Below are 24,163 nucleotides of genomic sequence, written 5' to 3' on the forward strand. Positions count from 1 at the left end.
TTTCAATTTTTATTCCATCAATTCCTGGTGCCTTGTTCTTCGCCAATTACTTCAATGCACCTTGGACTTTCTCCTTCAGTATCATTGGCTCTTGGTCATATGCTACCTCTTGAAACAGTTGAACATTAACCATTTCCTTTTGGTACAGTGACACTGTATTCCTTCCATCTTCTCTTGATGCTTTCTGCATCATTTGCCCAGAGAATCTTTCAATAACGAAACTCGAGGCTTGAATTTTTCCTTCAGTTCCCCCAGCTTAAGAAATGTTGAGCGTGTTCTTCCTTTTTGGTTTTCTGATTCCAGATCTTTGCACATTTTGTTGTAATATTTGACTTTTATCTTCTTGAGCTGATCTTTGAAATTTTCTAGTTTTGGTAAATTGTGTTTTTCTAGAAATTTGCCCATTTTGTCTATGTCTTCAAATTTGTTGGAGTACAGTTCTTCATGTTGCTGTTGCTGCTAAATGCCATTGAGTCAGTTCTGACTCATAACAACCCTGTTGTACAGGGTTTCCGAGGAGCGGCTAGTGATTTTGAACTGTGTCCTTGTGATTCAAACTGACTTTGAGGTCCAAGTGCTTATCCTACGGTGCCACACCAGGATTCTAGCTTACTAGTATTGAGAGATTTATCTTCAAGCTCACTAATTTGAGCTTTCATTGCTTTGAATCTACTCCTTTGCCCTTTTAATGTAGTGTATGTACATTTCTGAAATCTTAGTATTAATCTTCTGGATTTCCAATTGCAGGTTTTGTATTGTTTCAAAATTTGCATTTATTTTGTCTGTTTTTTCCTGTATTCTTCTAAAGTTTTTCTGAGTTTTCCTTACTTTCTTCAATTTTTCTGCCAATCTTTTGTTAAGTACTTAAATATCATTTCTTTTGAATTCTTCATCAGTAAGTTCCCTTACTTTTTCTTCCTCAGAAATGTTTCTTGGATCTGCATCTTGGTCAGTTGTTTGCACCATTCTCTCTGGTTTCTTTGTGTGAGCTAAAATTGTTGTTTCTGGGACATTGTGGTGTGTTTGTATTTTTATTTAATTGATGACTGTATGCTGATGTGTTCTTAGACTCTCACCAACTGTCTCCTGTGGGTGTACAGAATGAAAGTGTGTACACCATTGTCAGCTTGCTATTGGTGTACCTCAGTTTAGGGTGGGTTTGGCTCATGCTAACTGCTGTCTGTTGTTGATCAGGTGGCATAGGAGCTGGTACTGGCTCTTGCCCAGTGGGTGGAGCTGCAGAGAGTGTGGTTGTGGCTGGGTTGCATGGACATCATGTTGTCTCCTGTTTAGTGGGAAAGAGGTAAAACTCCTCCCTGATCGCCGCATCACACACACCAGGAATAAACAACAACAAATGTATTTCTATTTCCAATCTTTTGGAGAAGCTTCATACCCTTTCCCACTGTGGCTGCACCATTTAACAGTTCTACCAGCAATGTAGGAGGGTCCCAGTCTCTCCACCCCTCCTGCCAGAATTTGTTGTTTTCTGTTATTTTGAGCTTTGTTATCAATGTTGAGGTATGATGGGTATTTCACTGTTGTTTTGATTTTCATCTCTTTAATCATCAGTGGAGTCCTGGTGTGGCACTGTGGTATAAAGTACCGGACCACAAGGTTGGTTTGAACCGAAATGTCTCTGGTTCAATCCCACCAGTCACTCCTTGGTAAACCCTATGCAGGGTTTAAGAGTAGGAACCAACTCAATGGTACTTACCAACAATGATCAGTGGTATTTTCAACAGCCTCATATTTATGGGAAATTTGGGCAATGAATAAGGAAGACCATAGAAGAAATGATGCATCTGAGTTACGTTGTTGGAGAAGAATACTGAAAGTACCACGGACTGTCATAAGAGCAAAGGGAACTTTGGAAGAAGTACAGTCAGAATGCTCCTTAGAAGCCATATGGCGAGACTTCATCTCTCATACTTTAGACATGTTATCAGAAGGGACCAGTCCCTGGAGAAGGACATCATGCTAGGTAAAGTGAAGGGTCAACAAAAAAGAGGAAGACCACCAATAAGATGGATTGGTACAGGGGCTCACACATAACAATTGTGAGTTTGACTCAGGCCAGGGCAGTGTTTTGTTCTATTGTGCATAGGGTTGCTATGAGTCAGAAGTGATTTGATGAATCCTGGTGTGGCGCTGTGGGCTAATGCATCAGACTGCAAAGCCATTTGAACTGCAAGGTTGGTGGTTCAAGCTCACCAACTGCTCCTTGGAAACCCTATTCAGGGTCGCTATGGGTCAGAACCAACTCGATGGCACTTCACAACAACAACTACTACTACTTTGAGGCAGTATCTCTCCCCCAGTTGTATTTTGAGTGCCTTCCAACTTGAGGGACTAGTTTTCTGGCACTGTGTTAGTGTATCACTGCTATTCATAAAGTTTTCAGTGGCCAACTTTTCACAAGTGGGCCACATCTTCTTCTTCTTTGTCTGTCTTAGTCTGGAAGCTTCCGCTGAAACCTGTCCACCATGGTGACCCTGTTGGTATTTGAACCATTGGTGGTATAACTTCCAGTGTAACAGCAACCTGTAAGCCATCAGTACAACAAACTGACAGACAAGGCTTACAATTCCAATTTGTCTTTTTCATACCTTGTGTTGTTGCTTAACCATAGGGTCAGCAGTTCAAATCCACCAGCACTCTGCAGAACAAAGGAGGTTTTTCTCTTTTTTGTTTTTCTTTTTAAATGTTTTATTGTGAATTATGTGATAGTTTACATGGGAGAACATTAGCTTTACATTCATCCTATCCTATATCCTTTCATTGCCATGGTTACAATCCCCTCCATGCATCATCAACCAACCAAAGGGTATACACTAAAAGCCTGCCCCCCGGTCGTCAGCACACAGCCCCTCTCCCTCTCTGGGTCTAAAGTCCCCAGCCGCTCCATCCCTCCACGTCATCGTCTCTGCATCCATCTCTGGCGTCACTGTTTCTCTGGGTAGGGTCTTGCACTCCGCTCTTCTCCCTTGATGGTTCCAATGACCTCGGCTCAAAAGGAGGTTTTTCTGCTCCCATATAGATAAGGTTGCTATGAATCAGATTTAACTGGATGGCAGTAGGTTTTGTGTATGTTTCCAAATGTCTTTACTTCATTTTGAAAGAGGTTACAGTTTTGATCTGCTTTCCGGCCACACTTTCCATACCACAGGGATATTATTCTGCCTCGCATTCTTTCATTTTGCAACTTTGTTTGGGGCTCGGCTTCACAGACTGATACTTTTCTGTAGCTCATTTTTATGTGAAGTTAGTTACCCTGAATTTGTAGGAGGAGGATGGCATTTCTAGCCTCAGAGCTCCCTCTACTGTTGTTTTTGAGTAATGTTAAAAAATCTTCTGGCTCTCTGAACTGGTCCCACTTTAATCCCGCCCTTCTTTTTCCTTCATCTCTATTTTCCCATGGTGCTCAGCTTTGTTCCCACTCCCCAAAGTCATTCCCAATGTGGGCCTTGTCCTGGAAGGGTTACTCTCAAAAATCCATAGGGATTGGGACTGCTTGGGTCTAACATTTATTTGCTATGTTATCTTAGACAAGTCTGTTGAGCTCGCTGTACCTCAGTTTTCTCATCTGTAAAATGGAAATGGATAATAGCATTTACCTTAGAGTTGCAAGGATTCAGAGAATTCATATTAGAGCCTGGCTCAGGCTTTTCCTGCTAGTCAGGCAGCAACACCTGAGGCCCAGATTTCCTATGCAGTTCAGGGATGTGACCACACCAGAGGCTCTCTATGTCCCTGGCATCTCAGCCTTAACCCTCACTCGTCTGCTGGTCCGGGAGGTGGCAAGTCAGTGTCCCCCTTGCTGTGGGGCTAGAAGAACAGCAAATCAGGGCCACTGGACAGCTAAGTGGAGCCTTCTCCATCTCTCCTTTGCCAGGTTCTCTGCAGGGGTGGAATCCTGGCCAGGAAAGCAGATGGAGAAGAGGAAGGGCCAGGGCTGTAGGCAGAGGCACAGACTAGGTTCTGTGAGGCTCCATAGGAAAGCTCTGAATTCTAGAAGGCCACTAAGGACTAGGAACAGACTCTGGGAACAGCCTCCATTGTCTCCTGGTTGGCTGATTCCCCATCCCCCATGGCTGAGGCCTCCCCACCATCTGCCACCCCAGCTGGACCCAGTCAGGGGGTTGAGAGCCTCACCCAGCTTGGTGACTCAGCTGAGAGTCAATCACTTATCTATCATGGTTGGGCTGGCCTTGTTCGTTTCAAGGTACATTGATGTACCAGGACCCTGTCTCCCCTCCCTCACTACCTATTTGACCAAGATGCCTAGACCACCTGCCAACTTTATCCAGAACAGGTTTTGCCTTCTTACCCTTGCCACCCTTTCCTTTCATGGAAATGGCCCAACAGAGACGTCTCAGGGGATCCGGGCAAACCATTTGACATGCATTTTCCTGATTCAAATTGAGACTTTTGTGGTTTACCAGATACCACTGTGTACATTTAGATTATTTTACTTCCAACATACCAATGCCTTTAAAAGATGACAATCATAATTTTGTTAACATTTCGAAGGTGTTGCCCAGCCCTTGGGCTTACCCCCAATTCCCCAAAGACACACACACACCCACACACCTCCAGCCCTACTTTCAGTTAACACACCAGCCTCTTGACTCAGAAAGTAAATCTACGTTACAACATAAGTCAATAATGAATGAAAGAATGTATCACAAGTCACTACACAGAGGTCTGCAAGGTCAATTCCAAGACAGAAAGAGTGAATCTTGAATCACAAATACCAAAGTGAATGCCTTGCTACTCAGTCTGGTTGGACGTCCGCCTGTTCTAAATGCAGATTCTTGAGCCTCACCCTAGAGCTACAAAACCAATCCACATTTTAACGAGATCCTCAATGATTTGGGCTCTATTCTAATGTAGCAGCTCTCAACCCTGGCTGCACATTAAAGCCATCAGGAGGCCCTTTAAAGCTACCCATCTCTGGTGCTTGTCATATAATTTGTCTGAGGTGGGGTTCCAGAGTTAATTTTAAAAGCTTTTCTGCTGATTCCAGTATGTGGCTGTGGTTGAGAACCAATGTGGACAATATGAATCTGGCCGGGTTTTCACTGCCCTTAAGACCTTGGATAGCAGCTTAACTGTGGAGTGGGAATCCAGGTCTCCTGGGGTTGAAGGTATTCGAGAACAGAGAACAGAGGCTGCTTCTACAACAAAGAGGCTCTGGGAGCAGTGAGAAGGGAAACAGGAAGAGTTCTGGCTATGTATGCACAGGGCATTTCATTCATTCGCCTCCAGCCCCCTCTCTCATACCAGGTGTTGGTGCAACTCGGTGCCAAGAAGCCCCCTTGTCCCAGCCTTTGGGCCCTTGGTCCAGACAGGCACGATGTTAGAGGTGAGGCTGCTGACCCAGCCCTGTTACCATCTCATTATCAACTATATCTCCTGCTGTCTAATCCTGAGTGAGTAGAAAAGGCACATGGAATTCAGGGTAAACTGGTTCAGCTTCTATGGTATTTTCCTTCACTGATTTTGAAGTCAAGCATTCTTTGTTTAAAGAATGTGAGTCATATGACTGCAGTAAAGCTATTTTCACCAGGCAGCCTCTCAGTTTAGGGAAACCGTGGCATCTGCTCTAGAGGACAGTTAGTAGAAATTCTCAGAAGATGCTGCATGTATGTAAATCACTGTTTGTAGCAGCCAAATTTTAGAAGCATTTTTTAATTTAAAAATCTATGAGCTTGAACCTAACTGGACTACCTTGTGCTTAGAGGGAGCAACTTGGAGATCTTTACAAGGGATGAGGTAGGCATATCTGCCAGCCAGAACTTTGCTCAGCACACTGTCTAGATGCCAGTAACTAGTGCCATTGTTACAGTCAGAGGGCTCCCAGATTAGAAATGACCCAGGAACCAGGTTTCAGGACCTGAGGTCACTGTTTCCAAGTTCACCCAGTCACAGTGCTTGGCTGAGATTGTTAATCCTGTTCATGCTGATTCCTAGGTATCATCCCAGACCCAACAGACTCTGAATATTGTATTTGTGGTTTGTTGTTAAGTGCCATCGAGCTGGTTCTGACCCATAGTGACCCTGTATAGGGTTTCTGAGGAGTGACTGGTGAGTTTGAACCACAGACCTTGCAGTCTAGTGCCTTATCCTACAGCGCCACACAGCTACCACTTACTAAGAAATTAATCTGTGCCTGTCAGTTCTGACTCATTACAACCCTGCATAGGGTTTCTGAGAAGTGGCTGGTGGGTTGGAACCACATACTTTATAGTTAGCAGTCCAGTGTTTATCCTACAGCACCACACCAGTGCCTTTAATAAAATCATCCATTCCCCACAAAACCAAGAAAACCAAACCCACTGCCATGGAGACCCTATAGAACAGAGTAGAGCTGTCCCATAGGATTTCTGAGACTCCAGATCTTTCCATTTTAGCAGATTGCCTTATCCTACCCATGCTGAATGCTTAGTGGGTTCTAACCACCACCGTTAGCAGCCCAAAGCTTATTCCCACTGCACCATCAGGGCACCTTAATTCTTACCAGAGCCTAGAAATCCAGGAACTTGCCCAAGCAGAATCACAGTTACCAAGAGGTGGGGGTGGAATGCAAATTCTACCCTGAATACTGTAACAGTACACAAAGCAGGAGGCTGTTTAGTTTATCAAGCAGAAATATCAACTAGGCTCTAGAACAAAGACTTGAGGACCTGGGTTGGAATGGGTATGCCTGAGGCAATAGGGCCAAAAGTGAGACCTTCCTGCAATCTGGGCCAATGCCCAGATCCTGTTCCCTCAAACCCAGGAGGAGCAGCACCCAATGAGGTCCAAGCACCCAGAATTACCTTGGGGCCCTCCACTCAAAGTGGCTATCCTACCTGCTCATGGCTCTAGAGAGCTGCCTTGCCTAAACAGCCCCAGTTCAGGCCAGGCCAGAGCCCTGTGTGCCCAGGGTGGTGAAACAGGCAGATAGGAGAACCACCCCAGGTGATAGCCAGCCTTTTCTTCAGAACTCAGGGCTACACTCAGGCAGGGAGTGGTAAATACAAAGGCTCTCTGCCTCAGCCTGTGCTCACATCAAGTGCTTCCACTCAAGTGCCAGCTCAGAACTCATGGGCTGGCAAGTCCAAATGGACTTCCTCTTTTTTAGCAATACTGTGAGTTGGAATCAATGTCAAAGCAGTGAGTCAAGGCCTACGAGGGCAGGTCAAAAAGGACTGCTACAAAATCATAGAACCTTTTATTAAACACAAACATCATAACGTGAACCTCTGGTAGTGTAGCGGTTACGAATCGGGCTGTGAACTGCAAGGTCAGCAGTTCAAAACTACCAGCTGTTCTGCAGGAGAAAGATAAGGCTTACAGCCTCAGAAATCCTGTACAGGGTCACTATGGGTCGGAACGGACTCCACGGCACATAACCACCACCACCATTGTTTCTCAACATATCCTCCATCTAGATCTCTACACTTCTGAAAACAGTGTTTGCATCTAAGCACTGGACTGCTAACTAGAAGGTCAGCAATTCAAGTCCATCAGTCATTCCCTGGAAGAAAGAGGAGGCTTTCTGCTCCCATAAAGCTGTGCAGCCTTGGAAACCCTGTGCAGGGTCGCTAGGGGTTGGAATTGATTGAATGCAGTGGGTTCCTCTCTGCACTGTGCATTTAGACTACATCAAAACAGCAGGTTTGGCATCCTTGAGGGATTCAAATTGCATTCCTGTTAAATGCTGAATTTTGGGAACAAAATGTCTAAAGGGTTCTAGGTGGATGGGGAAAGGTTTCCAAATGAAAATGAAATTCTCCCAAGAATAAGCAGGAGCATTGTCACAATGGAAAAAATTCTACACTATGGTCTTGGCCTTTTTCTCACCAATGCAATTTTCAGTTTTCATAAAATTTCTTCCTAAGGAGCCCCCATGATCTTCTGTGTCCTTCAAGAATATCTATCAAGATTTACCCCTTGGGAATCCCCCAAACACTTACCATAATCTGAGCTGATCTCACTGCCTTAAATTTAACTGGCCCAGTGGATCCCCTCAGAAGTCAGTTGGATTATACCTTTTTAAAGGGCACCCTAAAGAGCTCTGGTAGTGTAGTGGTTATGAATCAGGCTGCTCATCTTAAGGCCAGCAGCTTGAAACTACCAGAGGTTCTGCAGGAAAAAGATGAGGTTTTCTGCTCCCATAGATTTACAGCCTCGGAAACCCTATGCTGGGTCGCCATGAGTTGGAACTGACGCCACGGCAGGCACATAACCACCACCACCAAGACTCCTGGAGTCCTGGTGTGGCAACGTAGGATAAGCACTCAACCTCAAAGCCAGTTTGAACCACAAGGTTGGCAGTTCAAATTCACCAGCTGCTCCATGGAAATCCTATGCAGGGTCACTATGATTTGGAACTAACTCAACAATACTTGACAAGACTCCTGGTGGGGTGCTGTAGGATTAGCACTGGACTGGGAACACAAGGTTGGCAGTTCAAATGCATCAGCTGCTCCTTGGATACACTATACAGAGTTGCTATGAGTCGGATGTTACAAACAAGACAACAACTAAGACAATTGTTAATACTGAGAGAACTTGTCTACAGCCATCCAGATTGCAAAGAGACGTTTAAACAGATTTTGTTTGGGATAGACCTGTGCACGTAGGAAGGAACTCGAACAAAACTAATGACTTTTGGCTTAACCTTGTACCCTCGTTCCAAGAGGGAAAAAAGGCTTTGCTTACTAAACCCACAGACCCCTGGAAATCAAGCCAAAGAGAACATTCACCTATCAAAGTCCTGATTGAAACTCAACATTCGGTAGTGTGCAGGGGTCACGAGGGGGGATGGCCTAGGATTGGGAGCTGAGCATTTAAAGGGTCCTTGCAGCTGGCGCTCCTTTTCTAGCCTGGGCTGTTTCTGCTGCAGCAGAATTCAGGGCAGCTCATTTAGAGCTCAGGAATTTCTGCCTCAAAGCCAAGCTGGCAGCGCTGGGACGAGACTGGGCACTTGCTGAGTTCACTTCTGGCCTATCTGGCTTTAAAATTTCCCAATGTGAGTGAAGAGAAATCTGCCTCTCCACACCCCGACCTCAGGAGGACCAAGAGCGCAAGCTCAAGTCACAGTCCCTTTTCTTAAGAGAAGAGAACGTTGCATCTTTTATTTAGACAGGAAATTCAGGTCAGATCTCCAGATAGATGTTCAACAGGAAACAAACACACAGGAAACATAAAAAACATAAAAACACTTTCCTCACGGACTCTGTCCTGAACTTCTGCCCAAGTTCCCATTTGTGGCTGTCCCAGGCTAGGGAAGCAGGGCCCAGGCCCTAGCAGAAGCAGGAACGGCAGCTCTGTCAGTATTTCCGCTGCCGTGGGAAGAGACTGCTCGCTGAGGATCGCAGTGGAGGGCTGGAGGGGCTGGGGTCCTCTGAGTCCAGGCTGAAGAGGTCCCTGCCTGTTCGAAGGATCTGCTCCTCCAGCTTCTTGTGCCTCTTCATGTCAGAGAGGACCTTGTCCAGGCGGGCCTCCCGCTTCTGGCTCCGGGCTGAGCTTCCTGTATATAGAGGGAAGGGTGAGACATGTGGAGGGGCTGGGACCGCGTGCATGCACCTGACCTGCAGGCATCTGGCATCTTACCAATCATTTGGGGAGCTTGTTAAAAATATGGATTTCCAGGTCTCTGAAGTTTGGGGTTGGGCCTTGACTGGGGTGAGCAGGGAAGGCCTCTTTAAGAGGGTGATGGTGGTGCACCTGAATTTTGACAAGGCACCAGTAATGTGAAGATCAGGGAAGAGCATCCCAGGCAGAGGAGAGAGCCCCGGGCAGGAGCAGAGGAGAGTGCTGGAGGGTAGGGGAAGGTAGGAGAACAGCAAAGGGCCTCACAGGCCATGCTAATGGGTCTGGATTTCTTACTCTGGTGGTGGTGGTGGTGGCTGTGTGCCGTGGAGTCGGTTCCGACTCATAGCAACCCTGTACAGGGTTTCCGAGGCTGTAAATCTTTACGGGAGTAGAACGCCTCATCTTTCTCCTGCGGAACAGCTGGTAGTCTCGAACTGCTGACCTTGCTGTTTGCAGCCCAATTTGTAGCCACTACGCTACCAGAGCTCCTTACTCTAAGTGGCATGAAAGCCTCTGAAGCAGAAAAGTGATATGGTTTGTATTTTAAAGTATCAGACTGGTTACTGAGACTGGAGGCCGAAAGACCAGCTAGGAGCTATGCAGCATCCTGCAAAGAGATAATGGTAGCTTGGATGAAGAAAGTGTAGTGGCACAGTTAAGCACTGAAAGAAAGATCAGCTTCCTTCAAGATAACTGCCTTGGAAACCCTAAGGAGTCTTACTCTGTAGAGCACTTAACACCAACAATGGGGTCACTGTGAACCAGAATGGGCTCAACAGCAGTGGGTGTGGTTTTGCTGGTAACTGATGCTGGAAGAAGGCAGGGGGTAGGTTTTGACGTGCCAGATCTTTGAGTCTGGAGTTCAGGGGAGAGTTAGAAGATTTAAATGATGTCTAAATCCACTGGTCTGCAGAAGATGGCCTGGAAGATAATACAGACAGAAGACTCAGCCCTGGGAACAGCCATCTTAAAAAAAATCAAACTTCTCTGAGCGGTTTATTTAACCAATATCCTTTGTGCTCATACATCAGGTACTTTTCTAAGCCCTTTAGCGTGTCAATGACTCGGCCAAAGGCTCATAACTGGCAAGTGATGGAGCCGGGATTGGTGGCCAGGCCATCAGGTCCCAGAATCGGCTCTCAGTCATCAAGGAAGAGATGAAGCAGAGAGAAAGAAACCCGGGAAGACCAAGAAGGAACAGTCAGTGAGGAAGGAGAGGACTGTGGGCAGGAGGGCCTGCAAGTAAAAAGAATAAAAGTATTTCAAGAATCTGAGTGATTGAGTAAGATGAGGACAGAAGGAAAGACCACTGGCTTGGACAATTCTGTGGGTTTCTGGTAACTCTGCAATGAGGCAATTTTAATGGAGTGGGGTTCAAAGCTGGTGTGAAGTAGCTGAAAGCAAAAGAGACAAAGAATATAAGCAGCTTCTGAGAAATCTGTCTGTGAAGGGGAGAAAATAGGGGACGACTGCTGCAATTGGAACAAATTCCTGTAAAAAGGGTTTCCAAAGGTTTTAGAAAAAATTCCGTTCTCTTTTAATTCAGTTTTTCCATGAATTTTTTGAAGTCCCTCATACAATCATGAATAGTCCAGAAGACTGAAACAATCCACTGATGTAGGAGGGTAAGGACAGGATTCAGAACCCAGGTAGGTGGGTGGGGGAGTGAGTGTGTTGGCCTTCATCCACGGCACTAGGACAGGTATTTGAATATGGCCGGTGTAAAGAGGCTGGCAGATCTGGGAGCCTACAATTAAGGAAGTATGCTCAGCATTTCTCAAGCTGAAAGAACTAAGGAAAATTTTCAAGTCTCAGACTGCAATATTGAAAAATTCTATGGGAAAAATACTGAACGATGCATAAAGCATCAAAAGAAGATGAAAGGAAAACAGAGTTACTGTACCAACAATTGGCTGATGTTCAACCATTTCAAGTGGTAGCATATGGTCAAGAATTGATGGCACTAAAGGCACTGGTGAAAAACAAGACTCCAGGAATTGACAAAATACAAAGTGAAATGTTTCAACAAACTGATACAGCACTGGAGGTAGTTATTCGCCTATATCAAGAAGTTTGGAAGACAGCTACGTGGCCAACCAACTGGAAGAGATCCTTATCTGTGCCAATTCCAAAGAGAGGTTACTCAATGGAAAGCATTCAACAATGTAATTAGTATTTTATGCAAGTAAAATTTTGCTGAAAATAATTTAAAAATGGTTGCAGCAGTACTTCAACAGGGAGCTGCCAAAAATTCAAGCTGGATTCAGAAGAGGAATTGCTGATGTCATGTGGATCTTGGCTAAAAGCAGAGAATACCAGAAAGAAGTTTACTTGTGCTTTATTGAAGCAAAGGCTTTCGATTGTAGATTGTATGCATCATGGCAATCTGAGGATAACGGTGTGAATAACAGCAATTCCAAAATGTTTATTTGTGCTGATGAAGAAATTGTATATAGACCAAGAGACATTTGTTTGAATAGAACAAGGGGATACTGAATGTTTTAAATCCAGGAAGGTTAGGGTTGTATGTAATCTTTCACCACAGCTATTCAATCTGTATGCTAAACAAATAACATAGGAAACTGGATTAGATGAAGAAAGTGGCATCAGGATTAGAGAAAGACTCATTAACAATCTGTGATATGCAGATAATATAGCCTTGCTTGCTGGATGGGGAGTTGAAATACTTACTGATTAAGATGAAAGACTAGTTTTTAGTATGACTAGCTCTTCAATGTAAAGAAGACAAAATCCTCACCACTGGACCAATAAATAACATCATGATAAATGGAGAAAAGATTAAAGTTGTCAAACACTTCCTTTTACTTGGTTCCACAATCAATGCTCATGGCAGGAGCAATCAAGAAATTAAATGATGTACTGCAGTTGTAAATTTGTTGCAAAAGTCCTCTTTAAAGTGTTGAAGGGCAAAATGTCACTTTAATGACTAATACTAAGGTGCACCTGACCCAAGACATGGAATGTGAAAGTTGTACTGTGAATAAGAAAGCCCACAGAAAAACCAATGCATCTGAATTATGATGTTGGTGAAGAATATTGAAAGTACCATGGACTGTCAGAAGAACGCACAAATCTGTCTCGGAAGAAGTACAGCCAGAATGAGCCTTAGAAATGAGAATTGTGACACTGTCTCTCGTACTCTGGACACGTTGTCAGGAAGTATCAGTCCCTGGAAAAGGACAACATGCTTTGTAAAGTGGAGTCAGTGAAATAGAGGAAGACCTTTCAGTGAGAAGGATTGAATGGTGGCTGAAACAATGGGCTCAAACAGAACCACAGCTGTGAGGATGACACAAGAATGGGCAGTGTCCCGTTTCGTTGTCCATAGGGTTTCTATGAGTTGGAATCAACCTGACAGCAGCTAAGAAACCTAACAACATCTGTCTTAACTTGCTTTGCTATCACAGTTACCAATTACGTGCAAAGGAGGTTAATAGCTGCGGGGAGGGAAGGGAGGAACAGAAAATACACAGTAAATCTGAAGAAAAGGAGCAAATTATAATCTCAGGAAGGGAACATATAAATATTCCACGTCAGAAAATATAATAGGGTTCATTGACAGTCTGTAGTTAACAATAAAAAAGGAGATCAGTTAGCACATTTGTGTTTTTTCCCCTAGTAGTAAAGTAGAGAGCTAGATTTAAACAGGAAAACAGGTGTAATAAAGAAACTGCAAAGAGCAAAGAGAAAGGTGAGGGAGATCAGAATGGTTGTAAGGGAGTGAGATTCTGAAGCCAGCCCTTGGATGGTGGTGAAGGTCAACTGGTCAGCACATCTAGAGCACAAGCATAAGATTATAGCATATGCTGTAAGGATACAGGTGGGAGCCTGGAAGTGGGACGTTTAAAATCGTGATTTCAGGGGTAGAATAATGTTAGGTGATGGCCAGATTGAGACCCTGACCACAGCACCAAACTAGGTGCTGTCATGGTGACCCCATGTGTCAGGACAGAACTGTACTCCACAAAGTAGGTAGTGGCTAAGGATGGAGGGGAAAAGTTATTGGAAATTGAAGCGAGAGACTAGGGGATTAGGTGGACCGACCTGACATTTCAGGTTAACTATGTCAGCACAGAAGAAGAAAGGAATATTTAAGAAGCTGAAACTGGCAAGGCTGGAGGGCTGGTGAGATGATAGCAAGATGGAGAGATGGGCTTGTTACTTTTTCATATGAAATTCAAAAAGAGTTGAGAATTTTAAGAGGAGGCGAATGCTTTGTAAGTGACCACAATGAACAAGGACAGCATGAATTCCATCTCTAGGCCTCAAGGTAGGTGGGTTGTGAGAGAAAAGTTAGCCTCTACTTGGGGTGAAAAGAGGCAATGTCCCCACTTAGTTTTGGTTTGGATAAGACGGCCAACGTTCAGAGATGAAGAGTGAGGGGAGTTTGAGATGCTGGCCAAGTCTCACATGTGGGGTGAGACACTGGGTCACATGAGGAGATCTACACAGTACCCCAAGGATAGATCTAGATAATACCGGATGGTCAAGAAAATCTGAAATTCTGAGACTATGGAGACAAAAGGGAAGAGAAACATGACGGAATTATCTGAGAGGGTCTATACAGGAAAAGAGGCTGTCAATGTAAACCTGAAGGATGTGCTACTGGACAAATGTTCTCATGTAGCTAGAAGCCGTCTGAGAAGCAAGCCACCTAGCCAAGGTCTCTTGTAGGGAGTCATTGTTTGAGTAAGCAGAGACCCTTCACCTCCCTCAACTTTCCCTCTTGTCTGTACCTGGAGTGCGTCGCCGGTCAATCAGGGAATCCTTTGGTGTCATTGGCTCATCATCAAAGTCAAATTCCGTTGGCATGTGAGGTCTGAGACAGGTAGACAGCAAACGGACAGTGAGGATGCCCTTCTCCACCAAACCACCACCCAGCCTGCCTGCTCTTCCTCTCCGTTTCAGGGCCCTGGGTTCCCCCTGTTTTCCTTCCCTATCTCCCTCCTGGCATCAAAGGAGTAGCCCCAGGGTCAAGGTGTAAGGGTGTGTCCTCACTTTTCCTCTTCCTCCTCTTTGGGTTCAGGCTCCTCATCGGATCTCTCCTCTTCACTCTGAGCCTCGGGTGTGGGCGGCCGGCGGGGCAGAATCTCTGCCTGAAGCTCCAGGGTCCCGTGGGCAGCCAGCAGTTCATACAGCCGCTGGATCTCAGAGGGCGGGGGCATCCAGGACTGTCCCCTGGCCGGCGGCTCCAGCTCCTCATCGCTGCAGGGCACACCCCAGTCCTCGGATTCTCCGTCGGCCGGCTCTTCCCCCACAGTGCTGGGGGCTTCTTCCGGTGTCTCCTGGGCCCTGGGTCCCTCTCGCTGGGCTTCCTCCCGCTCGCCTTCCCTCTCTTCGTTGGCCTTACTGACCGAAGTAGGGGGACCTCCGGAGTCCTCCACGGCCAGAGCCTGGAGGCCGGAGGTCACTTCCCCTTCTTCAGGCAGAGGCGCCGCCGTGGTGGCCGCAGGGTCTCCATGTCCCCGAGTAAGGGACATAGGCCACTAGGGACGGGGTCTTGCAATGACAGGAGATACAGGGGTACCAAGCTGGGGTTGGGCTCCCAGGGTAGGAAATGTCTTTCCAATCAGGCACCCATTGCAGTGCCCCGCCCCCCTCCCAACATATTCGCTCTTCCCCGAGACTGGTAGAAACCACTTTTCTTGCCGGTGAGGACAAGAAGAGGGGCAGGCCCACTCTTCTCGCCTTGACACCACCCCTCCCCACACCTGAACAGGGGGCCCTGTCCTCAGACCTTGCAGTTCGGGGACGCGCCACCTCGGCCGCGAGATACACCTGGAACTAAAACCCTCCTCCCCAGCTGCGAAGGGTCTAAGTACGCAGGCGCACAAATGGCGCGGGAAGCTCCGCTCTACGCACAACTACTTGGAAGTCGAGTCAGGGCAGGCCTGCACATGCGCAGAAGAGGGTAGTTAGGTATTAAAGGCTTCGGCCCACAGTAAAGATGGCCATCGGGGTAACGCATGCGCACATCACTCAGTCGGCTCTGCCAGAAGCAAGGCAGTACCGCTTGCGGGGTAGTGGACTAACGCAAAAACCAACTGAGGCTTAAGAAGTCTCATGCAGTCTCCGTTTATTGGTGTTTCAGACCCATGCAGCATCCGGCATACAAAAAGGGGGAGTCAGTTTGATATATATGTATTAGGAATTCTAGTCGTCCCCCTCTACCACCACCACTTCAAAAAACAAAACTCAAAAACCCCCGCTAACTCCAAATCGCGTTTTAGCGTTGTTCGGTCCCCGCCTCTCCTGGGGGCAATCGCCTTTACGTGCAGCTAACCTCCCTCGTTCTCTTAAAAAATAAATTATAGCGTTTCCCGTCCCTCTTTCTCTCGCTCAGTGTGGATGGGCGCTTTGGTCCTATTTTTTAGATTATTTCATTACAAAGACGTGAATGACCTGTGTCCCGACGTCTTTAGAAAGAAGCACACTGACTGAGAGATAAAAAGCCCAGGTGGGGCGAGTCAATTCCCGTACCCCTCTCCTCTCCCCAGAGTTAGCTGGAAAGTCATACTTGCCACCCTGCACATGCCCCCAGACAGGTCGTGAACTCTGTGACCCTCGAGGTGCCCTCGGGGCATCTGGGACTGGTTGGTCCCAGCAGAGAACAGTCAGAGCCCCTGGGCCAGGCTAGGGAGCCCTCTCCAGATACCCCCCCAGCCTGACCAAAGTGCTGGAGGTTTTGCAGAATAAACAGTGGCAAGAGGGTGGAAGGGAAGATGCTGAGAGGAGATGGGGAGGTAGGAAGATGAAGGAGGTAGAGATGTGGAGAGAGAGGACTATGACAAAATGAGAGAAGAAAGAAAGGGCTGGGGAAGATGCCAAGACAATGAAAATCAGGTTGGGGGAGGAGGAGGCCTGGGCACTAGCTGAAGCATAGGAAAGCTGGGAGAGATGCTGGGAGGAGGCTGAGAGAGTGCAGAGTTTGTGAGATGTTCAAGGAGATTGAGAAAAGTGCAGGGAGGTTTCAGAAGTGCGGGGATGGGGAGGCCAAGAGGCTAGAGGGGATGCAGGCCGAAGTACCAGGGAGGTTAGAAACAGTGCAGGGAGAAGGGAGGCCTATGGAGAGGAGCCTGGCAGGATGCAGGAGCAGGAAAGAAGCTGTAAACAAGGCTGCTCAGGCTCCCTTGGTCCCTATGGGTGGGGGCCAGGGCCATCGATTGGGCTTCCCCCACCCCCAGAGGAAGGATGGGCCCAAGCCAGCTCCCAACAGGAAGAAAAGTCTTGGAATGCAGGGCAGAGTCCCTCACTTATACACTGTGGGAGAGGAGAAGGAGGGACAGACAGACATTGGAGGGTGGGTAGAGACAAAGAGAGACAAAGGAGAAGTAGGGGGGACAGACAGGAGAGAGCAGGGGCAGGGGTTAGTAAAGCTTCCCATGCCAACCCTTCCATTCCTCCCAGCCTGTCCCAGACCCCCACTCACCGCCTAAATTGATGACGCAGGATGCTATGATGATGAGGACCCCCCCCACCAGCGCCACGATGCTTAAGAGCTTGGCCACGCGGCCCAAACGCTGGGCCCCATCCACATCCCCCTGCTGCAGGCTGTTCCGGGACTGGGGTGAGGGTGGGGACCAAAGTCCAGGTCAGGAGAAGCCCGCCAAGCCGAGATCAGGTGAAAAAGTCAGTCGTCCAGTGGAGACAGATCAGCCCCAGGAGCAGAGATGAAGGAAGGACAGAGGATTGGGAAGGCAGGGGTTAGAGTGCACTGGTTAGCAGGGGCATGTCAAACATCCCTCCCAACCAAAGGGGTAGGGGAGTGGTTGCCACAGGGTGAGGTCCTGGGAGAGGCAAGCAAAGGTGGGGTCATTGGGGAGGTGGGATCCATGCAGAAAGGAGAGGGAAAGCCAGGCCACTCCTGGGCTCTGTCCCAATGCTGATAGGAAACTGGAAACCATAGCAGGTCAGGGTCCCACAGGGCTCACCATGACAGCATAAGCGAAGGCCACGATGTTGACAGGCCACATGGGGCAGAAGCAGGACAGGATGGCGAGGATGATGTAGTCCCGAGGTTTCTGGGTGCCTTCACCCCCCTCCACCCCAGGTCCCCCTAGCTGGGAGCTGGGGTGGCGGCTTAAGCTACCTCGGGGAGATCCTGGGTGCCCACTGTGAGACCTTCCCATTCTGTCCTCCTCAACCAGCTGTTGCAGCACTCGGGGTGGAGCTCCATTGGCTGGAGGAGTTTTGGTGGAGGGTGACATGTGAGGCTGGGGGGCTGGACCCTCTTCCCCATCACCAGCCTGAAGGGGGACCACTGCTCCATTCTCCTGCTTTTCTCCCATACTCTCTGTCAGGGCCTCGGTGGGGCTGGGGTCCTCCTGGATTGGGGGCTCTGGTTGGAGGGCTGGCTTGGGTATGGGCTGGGAACCTGGCTGGGGGTCTGGCTGAGGGTCTAACTGGGGGTCCTGTTGTGGAGCTGGTTCTGAAGCTGCCTCAGGGAGTTCTGCAGACTCCAGCTTGGTGGACCCCTGGTCAGCAGTGGCCTTTGTACTTTCCTCTGATTTGAATGCTGAGTATTGACATGCTTCTTCTGGGTTGGAACTGGCCTTTGATTTCCCTCCTGAGCTTGAGCTGAGGTCTGTGGCTTGGGCTGTTTCTGAGACTCCAGCGGGGGTCTCTGTGCTTTCGGGAGCCAGCCGAGCCTTGGGCTCTGAGTCTACAGGGGCCCCACTGGTGTCTGGCTCTGGTTGCTTGGACTCTGGCTTGTCTGATACCCCAGATGGGACCTGGGAAGGGCCAGTTCCAGCTTCAGGGTGTCCACACTGTTCTCCCTGGGCCTGCGGACCCTCCAGGACCCCATTCATTTCAGATCCCTCAGGGCTGCTGGCTGCCATCTTGAGATGGGAGATGGGAGAGGGCCCCAATGGGGAATATGGAGCAGCAGAGACAGCAGCAAATCCTGCAAGAGGAGGAGACAGGCTTGGTGTGAGCATGGAGGACGTTTCCAGTTCTCAGCACTGCCAGCCCAAGAGGGTCAGGCTGCTATCTCCGGGTCAGTCTCAGGAGAGAAGAGGAAAGTTGTGATTGCCTTTACCTTTGGGGTGCAATATACTCCCCTCAAAAGTCTATTCAGCTTGTAGAGTCCAGGAAAGATTAACCCTTTTGTGAACAGGTCTTTTCCCAGCAAGATCCAGACTCAGATCCTAATAAATGCTCCAGCACCCTTCAAAATCAACGAGCTGTGCAGATACAGGGAAACTCAGGCAAGCCGACAATCACATTCCACTCTCGCTGCATCCTCCCCTCCGCCCGCCCGGGCGCTCAGGCGGTGAGGTTTTCTTACTGCGTGTTGGGATTGTAGACACCTCCGCCCCTCCCTGGGGTTCCTGGGCATCTTCTCCAAACCCCTTTGCAACTCTTCTCTGAGGGATTCCCTCGCTCCCGGTGGGTCGCTCCATCCCACCTTGGCGCGGCGCGCCCAACACCACCAGCCCGCCCGCCAGGCATCCGCATTCCAGTGCAGCCCGCCAGATGTCTGCCGTCTGCCTGTCCACTCCTAGCCTCAGCCCTCAGTCCCCGTCTCACCTCGACGCCGGCCTCTGGGCTGCTCCCGCTGCTGCCGCCGTTGCAGCAGCCGCAGCCCGGGAGGGAGCGAGTCAGCGAGCGAGCGAAGGAGGGAGGTGGCGGGTCTTCCCTCCTCTCCCCTCCCGTCTGCTCGTTCCCTCCTCTGCGCTCCGCTGCCTCGCACCGCCCCCGCCCCTCGCACGCCTCCCGCCCCTCCCTGCCGGCTCTAGGGAGCCCCGCGTGCCTGGCCCCGCGTTACCAGGGCAACCAGCCGGGGGACCACTCGTGCCCCCTCCCTGCCCTTCCCACGCGCGCCTCTGGGGGTGCCCCTTTCCCAAGCCCTGGGCCCCTCCCGCTAACGGTCACTAGGGGTCCTTACAGAGGCAGGGTGCTAGAGAAACGGGAGAGGGCTCTTCGAGAAGTGACAGAACCAGTGAGGGAGGCCGGTCTAAACAAGGAGTGGAAAGGCAACTCCTGAAGCCAGGCTGAGACTGCAGGGCAGCCTGGACCCCCGCAAGAAGACTAAACAGGCAGCTTAGATCATGCCAAGAATGAGGGGGAACGGGTAGAGAAAAGTGCAACTTTTATTTTCAACTTCACTGCTCCCAGTCGTGCGGGCTTAGACCAGGTGGTCTGCATCTCCAGCATCCACCATCGCTTTTAAGGGTGTGCAGGTATTTAGCTGGGTCCAGCTGATGATCTGAACAGCAGACAGTGGGTGTGGATATATATGTGCATTTCCACTCAAAAAACGGTTTGGGTTTCACGGGCGGAGGGGTGGGGGGTGTTGGCTCTTCAAAACTCCAGTGGCTATTCTGGGCCTTTGTGGTTTGGGTATTCCCAAGAGATCTGGGAGTCTCCTGTAACTTGCTCAGAGTCACTAAAGCCTTGCCCCACCCTGAATCTGGGCTGCAGTCACTGGCACCTCCTCAGCCTCTGCGGAGGGAGGAGCCAGAGCCCAGAGGCGGACCAGGCTGTGGCTTAAAGTCAGCCCAAGGAAGAAACCTCATGGAGTGGAGACAGTAGGGGTGATGGTGTTGATGAGGTAATTCATTCAACAGTCAAGAAACAGACTTTTATTTAAAATTTATTGTAATGGGTCCGCGCAAAGGGAGGAGGAGAGGAGGGTGGGGAACATGCAGGGGACACAGGAACACGATGACATGGCCAGGGCCACAGCTTCTGAAGTGGGGAGGAGGGATGAAAAAAAACAAGGCCAGGGCTGGAGCTGGGGTGGAAGAGGGAAGGGGGAGCCACTGTAGCTATATTCCCCCACCCCCAGGAAGCACCTCTAGTCCCTGGATCCCCCCATTCACCCTGGCCTCCCTTAAGATTCCACCTCTTGTTCTGCCTCTGGCCCTAATGGCTCCTTCCTTTGCTCCCCTAGACTTCTCCCCCCCCCCCACTCCCGACAGATTCTCAAGTAGGAGTGATGTTCAGGGCCTGACCCCAAACAACTCTGCTTAGGAAGGTACAATCTTTGCCTTCCCTGCTTCTACCCCTTCTCAAATCTTGTCTAGTTCCATCTGGGACAGAATCTTTGACTCCTCTCTTTTCCCTTCTCCCTCCCCCTGGGGAAAAAAAAAAAAAGGACCAACTCCCCAGGGAGGGGCAGCAGACAGTGGGGAGGAGGGAACTGGAAGTAGAGCAAGGACCATTAAGGAAAGGCTCTCAACTCCCTAGGAGGACAGGGCAGGGGATTACAAAGAGGAGAGGGTGTGAGGGCAGTGGTCACTCCTGTCCTCTGCCATCCCTGCCCACTGTCCAGAAGACTTCAACACAACCGAGGGGACAAGTGTGTGTGTGGGGTCAGGTCTGACAGGGAAAGGAACAGGAGAAACAAATCGTTAAAACCTAGTGAATTCCCCTAAGAAAACAGGTTGCCTTTCTCCTTTCCTTCTGGAGGCTCCTTGGTTGGTGGGGGAAGTAGTGAGGAGTTGGTGGGAAGGGGGGGGGGGGAGAGGAGAGGGTACCAAGGCATTTTCCTCCACTCTCCCCCCACCAACTTGGAGCTCACCAGGGCTGGGAGGGAAGTGGCTGAGAGCTCACAGGCACTCCCTCAGCCCCAGCGAGGGAGCCCACAGCTGTGGGAGGGGCCACTGCTGCTGCTGCTGCCGCTGCCGCTGCTGCAGCCGCCGCCATTGGACAGACCTCACCAGTACCTGCAGTGAGAAGTACCAGGACATCACAGTGTGATCTGAATAGCAAGAGCCTTGCTCCTTGCCCCAGACTTTCCCAGACTCCCTCCCCTGGGACACAGCCGTTGCTCATTTCCTGCTTGGTCCCCAGAGGCTGTAGCCTGCATCCTTACCCAGACAGAGTAGTTCTCCTGAAGGTCTTCCCTGTCCCAGAAGTATCCCTAACCTGGTGGATGGATGGGCATCCCTGGCCTTCCTTCCTGCAATCCCCTAGTGGGCCCTTTGAGCCCCCTTGTCCCACACACCCCATCCCGCCCCCCCAGCCATGCCCCTGGCCTTGCCTGGTGGGTGCGGGGGTCCCCCTCAGCAGGTGGGCTGTGGCTGGGGGGCGTCTCCCAGGACAGGGGGGGCGGCCCCCCCCAGATGGGTCTGCATGTGGCCGGCCAGCTGGGCAGGGGTCTTGCAGTGCACGCTGCACAGCTTGCACAGGATGCGGTCAGCCCGCGGGGCCTGGAGCCCATGGTCCTTCACCGCGTGGATGCGCAGGTATGCTGCTGTGGTGAAGCCTATGGGGGTGGGGGTGGGGTAGGGTAGGGGGTGGATCGGGGTCAGCCAGGCGGAGACCCCAGAGACAGGGCTGTTCTCCTAGGCTGGGGACACCCTCCTCAAGATAGCCTTGTCCTCCTCCCACCACATCCTTGGTAACCTGGGGCCAACTATTCTGCTGGGGCTGGTGGGACAGAGCTCCCCCACCCCCTCAGCTTAGGGGGCCTGGTTTGAGTATTGCCGGCTCCTCAGCCTTGGTGCCCAGAGCACATTCTCTGTGGCTGAGAGATGTCATCTAGTGTGATAGGACTCTGATACCTAGCCACTTGAGGAGCTGACCCTCAGCAGTGACGGCTGTGTCCCCTCCCTCCAGTGTCCCACATGTTTTTGGCCCAGTTCCTGAGCAAATACAAGAGTCTGTTCAAAAGCAGCTTTCTCTGCTACTGGGGCAAGGTTAAAACCCTGCCAATGTACGCCGTTTGTCCCAAACACTAGAGACAAGCATTTGTGATTGTATTTTTGAATTGTCTTTCAACTCTTGGGAGCGGCCTTCTCCCACCTTCCCAAAGCAGCTGTGTCCCACTCCCATCCCCCACCCAGGAGATTGAGTTTTTGGTGACGTGATTCCTCCAGCCAGGCCCTCTCAGAAGTTCAGAACGCTCACTCACCCCAATGCTTTTTCACTGGTTATCCAAAGGGCTCTAGCTGATGCCATGAGCTCTTGGCTACAGCACCCTAACCCACACACCTGTTAAAAGGCCTCTGGCTTTGCCCCCACCCTTTGTCCCTGGTCCTCCAGCATCTTGTGGCATGTACCTTTGTTGCAGAGCTCACAGACATGGTGCGGGCCCTGGCTGTGCACCTTCATGTGGTCCGAAATATAGGCGGAACTCAGCATCTTGCCACACACGTGACATGGCACCTTTTCCTCGTGTCGTACTGTGTGTGCTCGGAGTCGATCCTTCGTAGCAAAAGCTGCCTCACATTTCTGGGGAGGGGGAGGGGTGTGGGGGGGATGTCACAGGAGAGTTAAAGCTTGGGGGAGTAGGGGAAGGGGGGCAAGAGGTTAAAGGAATCAGAGCCTTGGGGGTCTTTGATCTGCAGGAAATGGGAGTGAGATGAGTAGATCTTGAAGAAGGGATGAGAAAATGGAGTGAAAAGGCAAAAAGAAGAGAGAGAAAAAGGGGATCTGAGAGGCTGAACTCAGACAGCTAAAATGAGGATCAAAATCATGAAAATCAGGATAGGAGGAGGTGGGCTTCCTACCTCACATTTGAATGGTCGTTCTGTTGAGTGCACTTGTCTGACGTGACTGTTGAGGTGATCCGGCCTGGGGGATATGTGGGGGTGGGGGTTAGGGCTGAGGCCCTGGAGTGAGTGCCCCCAAACTTCCCAACTTAGTCCAACTGGCTTTGCAAAGGGCCCTGAGTTTTCTCATGAGGCCAGGCCCAGGAGTCCCAGCTCAGCAGGAAACCCCTCCCTTCCAAGTGGCCTTCTCCCCCTCCCAGCTTTCCTTCAACCCAAGGACCCACCTCCTAAGGCTAAGTACCACCCCCTGCTCCCTGGTAACCAGGAAAGGCTTTCCTCCTTTCTCCCTGGGAGTGGCTCCCAGTTCCCATCCTCAGGAGTCTCCTCCCTCCCTACCAGCCAAGGCCAGGCCACTTCGGTGGCCCGTCCCTCCCTCCCGGCCTAGTGGGCGGCTGCAGCCCCCGTGCACACCGGGAGAAGCTCTTGCCACAGTGGGAGCAGTTGTAGGGCTTATGCACAGCGCCGTCATGTGAGCGCACGTGGTAGCTCATGCGGTCCTTGCGCTTGAAGCGCTGCTGGCACACCGGGCACTGGTAGGGCTTCTCGTCCGAGTGCGACAGCTTGTGTCGGTTCAGGTGGTAGACGTCGCGGAAGGCCTTGCCGCACATCTCGCAGGCGTGGTTTTTCCGGATGCGCTTTCCTGAGGCCGTGGTGGTCACCACGCCGCCGGCGGCCACTGTGGCTGCTCCGCCGCCGGTGCCAGCCTCTCCCCCACCCCCGCCAGCTCCGCTCAGCTGGGGCACGCTCAGGAGGCTCAGGGGCACCATGGTGGGCATCTTCATAGCACCCGCGGGGACCCGGCCGGCCTTGGCTCCCGTATGGATGGCCTCGTGCCTCCGAAGATTGTAGCCGTTCTTGAACTCCTTGGCGCACAGAGCGCAGATGTAGGGCCCCTTGCTCTTTGTCTTCTTCTCCAGGGCAGACACGACGGGGGCCACGGAGACCGTCGAGGTGGGGGCTACGGCGGCACTGGCCGCGGCGGCGGTGGCCGAGGCAGGAGGCGCGGCCTCGACAGCAGGCGCCGACACAGGCGGGGGCGGCGGCGGGGGCGC

At 50.3% G+C, this 24,163-nt stretch overlaps 3 protein-coding genes across 3 annotated transcripts; all 3 read right to left on the reverse strand.

The window, feature by feature from the left end:
- Positions 1 to 9,323: 9,323 nt before the first annotated feature.
- PAGR1 (PAXIP1 associated glutamate-rich protein 1) lies at positions 9,324 to 15,089 on the reverse strand. The gene is made up of 3 exons (XM_006877900.1): positions 14,608 to 15,089; positions 14,346 to 14,428; positions 9,324 to 9,523 (listed from the first exon to the last, which is right to left on the reverse strand). The coding sequence occupies exons 1-3, from the start codon at positions 15,087 to 15,089 to the stop codon at positions 9,324 to 9,326; spliced, it is 765 nt and encodes a 254-aa protein (XP_006877962.1).
- A 1,769-nt stretch (positions 15,090 to 16,858) lies between these two features.
- On the reverse strand, positions 16,859 to 18,449 carry PRRT2 (proline-rich transmembrane protein 2). The gene is given in 4 exon segments (XM_006877901.1): positions 16,859 to 16,909; positions 16,912 to 17,015; positions 17,018 to 17,171; positions 17,541 to 18,449. Coding segments are annotated over 4 exon segments (1,218 nt in total).
- A 1,719-nt stretch (positions 18,450 to 20,168) lies between these two features.
- MAZ (MYC-associated zinc finger protein (purine-binding transcription factor)) lies at positions 20,169 to 24,157 on the reverse strand. The gene is made up of 4 exons (XM_006877902.1): positions 23,523 to 24,157; positions 23,070 to 23,133; positions 22,620 to 22,791; positions 20,169 to 21,281 (listed from the first exon to the last, which is right to left on the reverse strand). Exons 1-4 carry the CDS (start codon positions 23,891 to 23,893, stop codon positions 21,133 to 21,135), a joined length of 756 nt encoding a protein of 251 aa, XP_006877964.1. The 5' UTR covers positions 23,894 to 24,157; the 3' UTR covers positions 20,169 to 21,132.
- Positions 24,158 to 24,163: the final 6 nt, after the last annotated feature.

The sequence above is a fragment of the Chrysochloris asiatica genome, unplaced genomic scaffold (assembly GCF_000296735.1).
Source record: "Chrysochloris asiatica unplaced genomic scaffold, ChrAsi1.0 scaffold00666, whole genome shotgun sequence".
NCBI lineage: Eukaryota > Metazoa > Chordata > Mammalia > Afrosoricida > Chrysochloridae > Chrysochloris > Chrysochloris asiatica.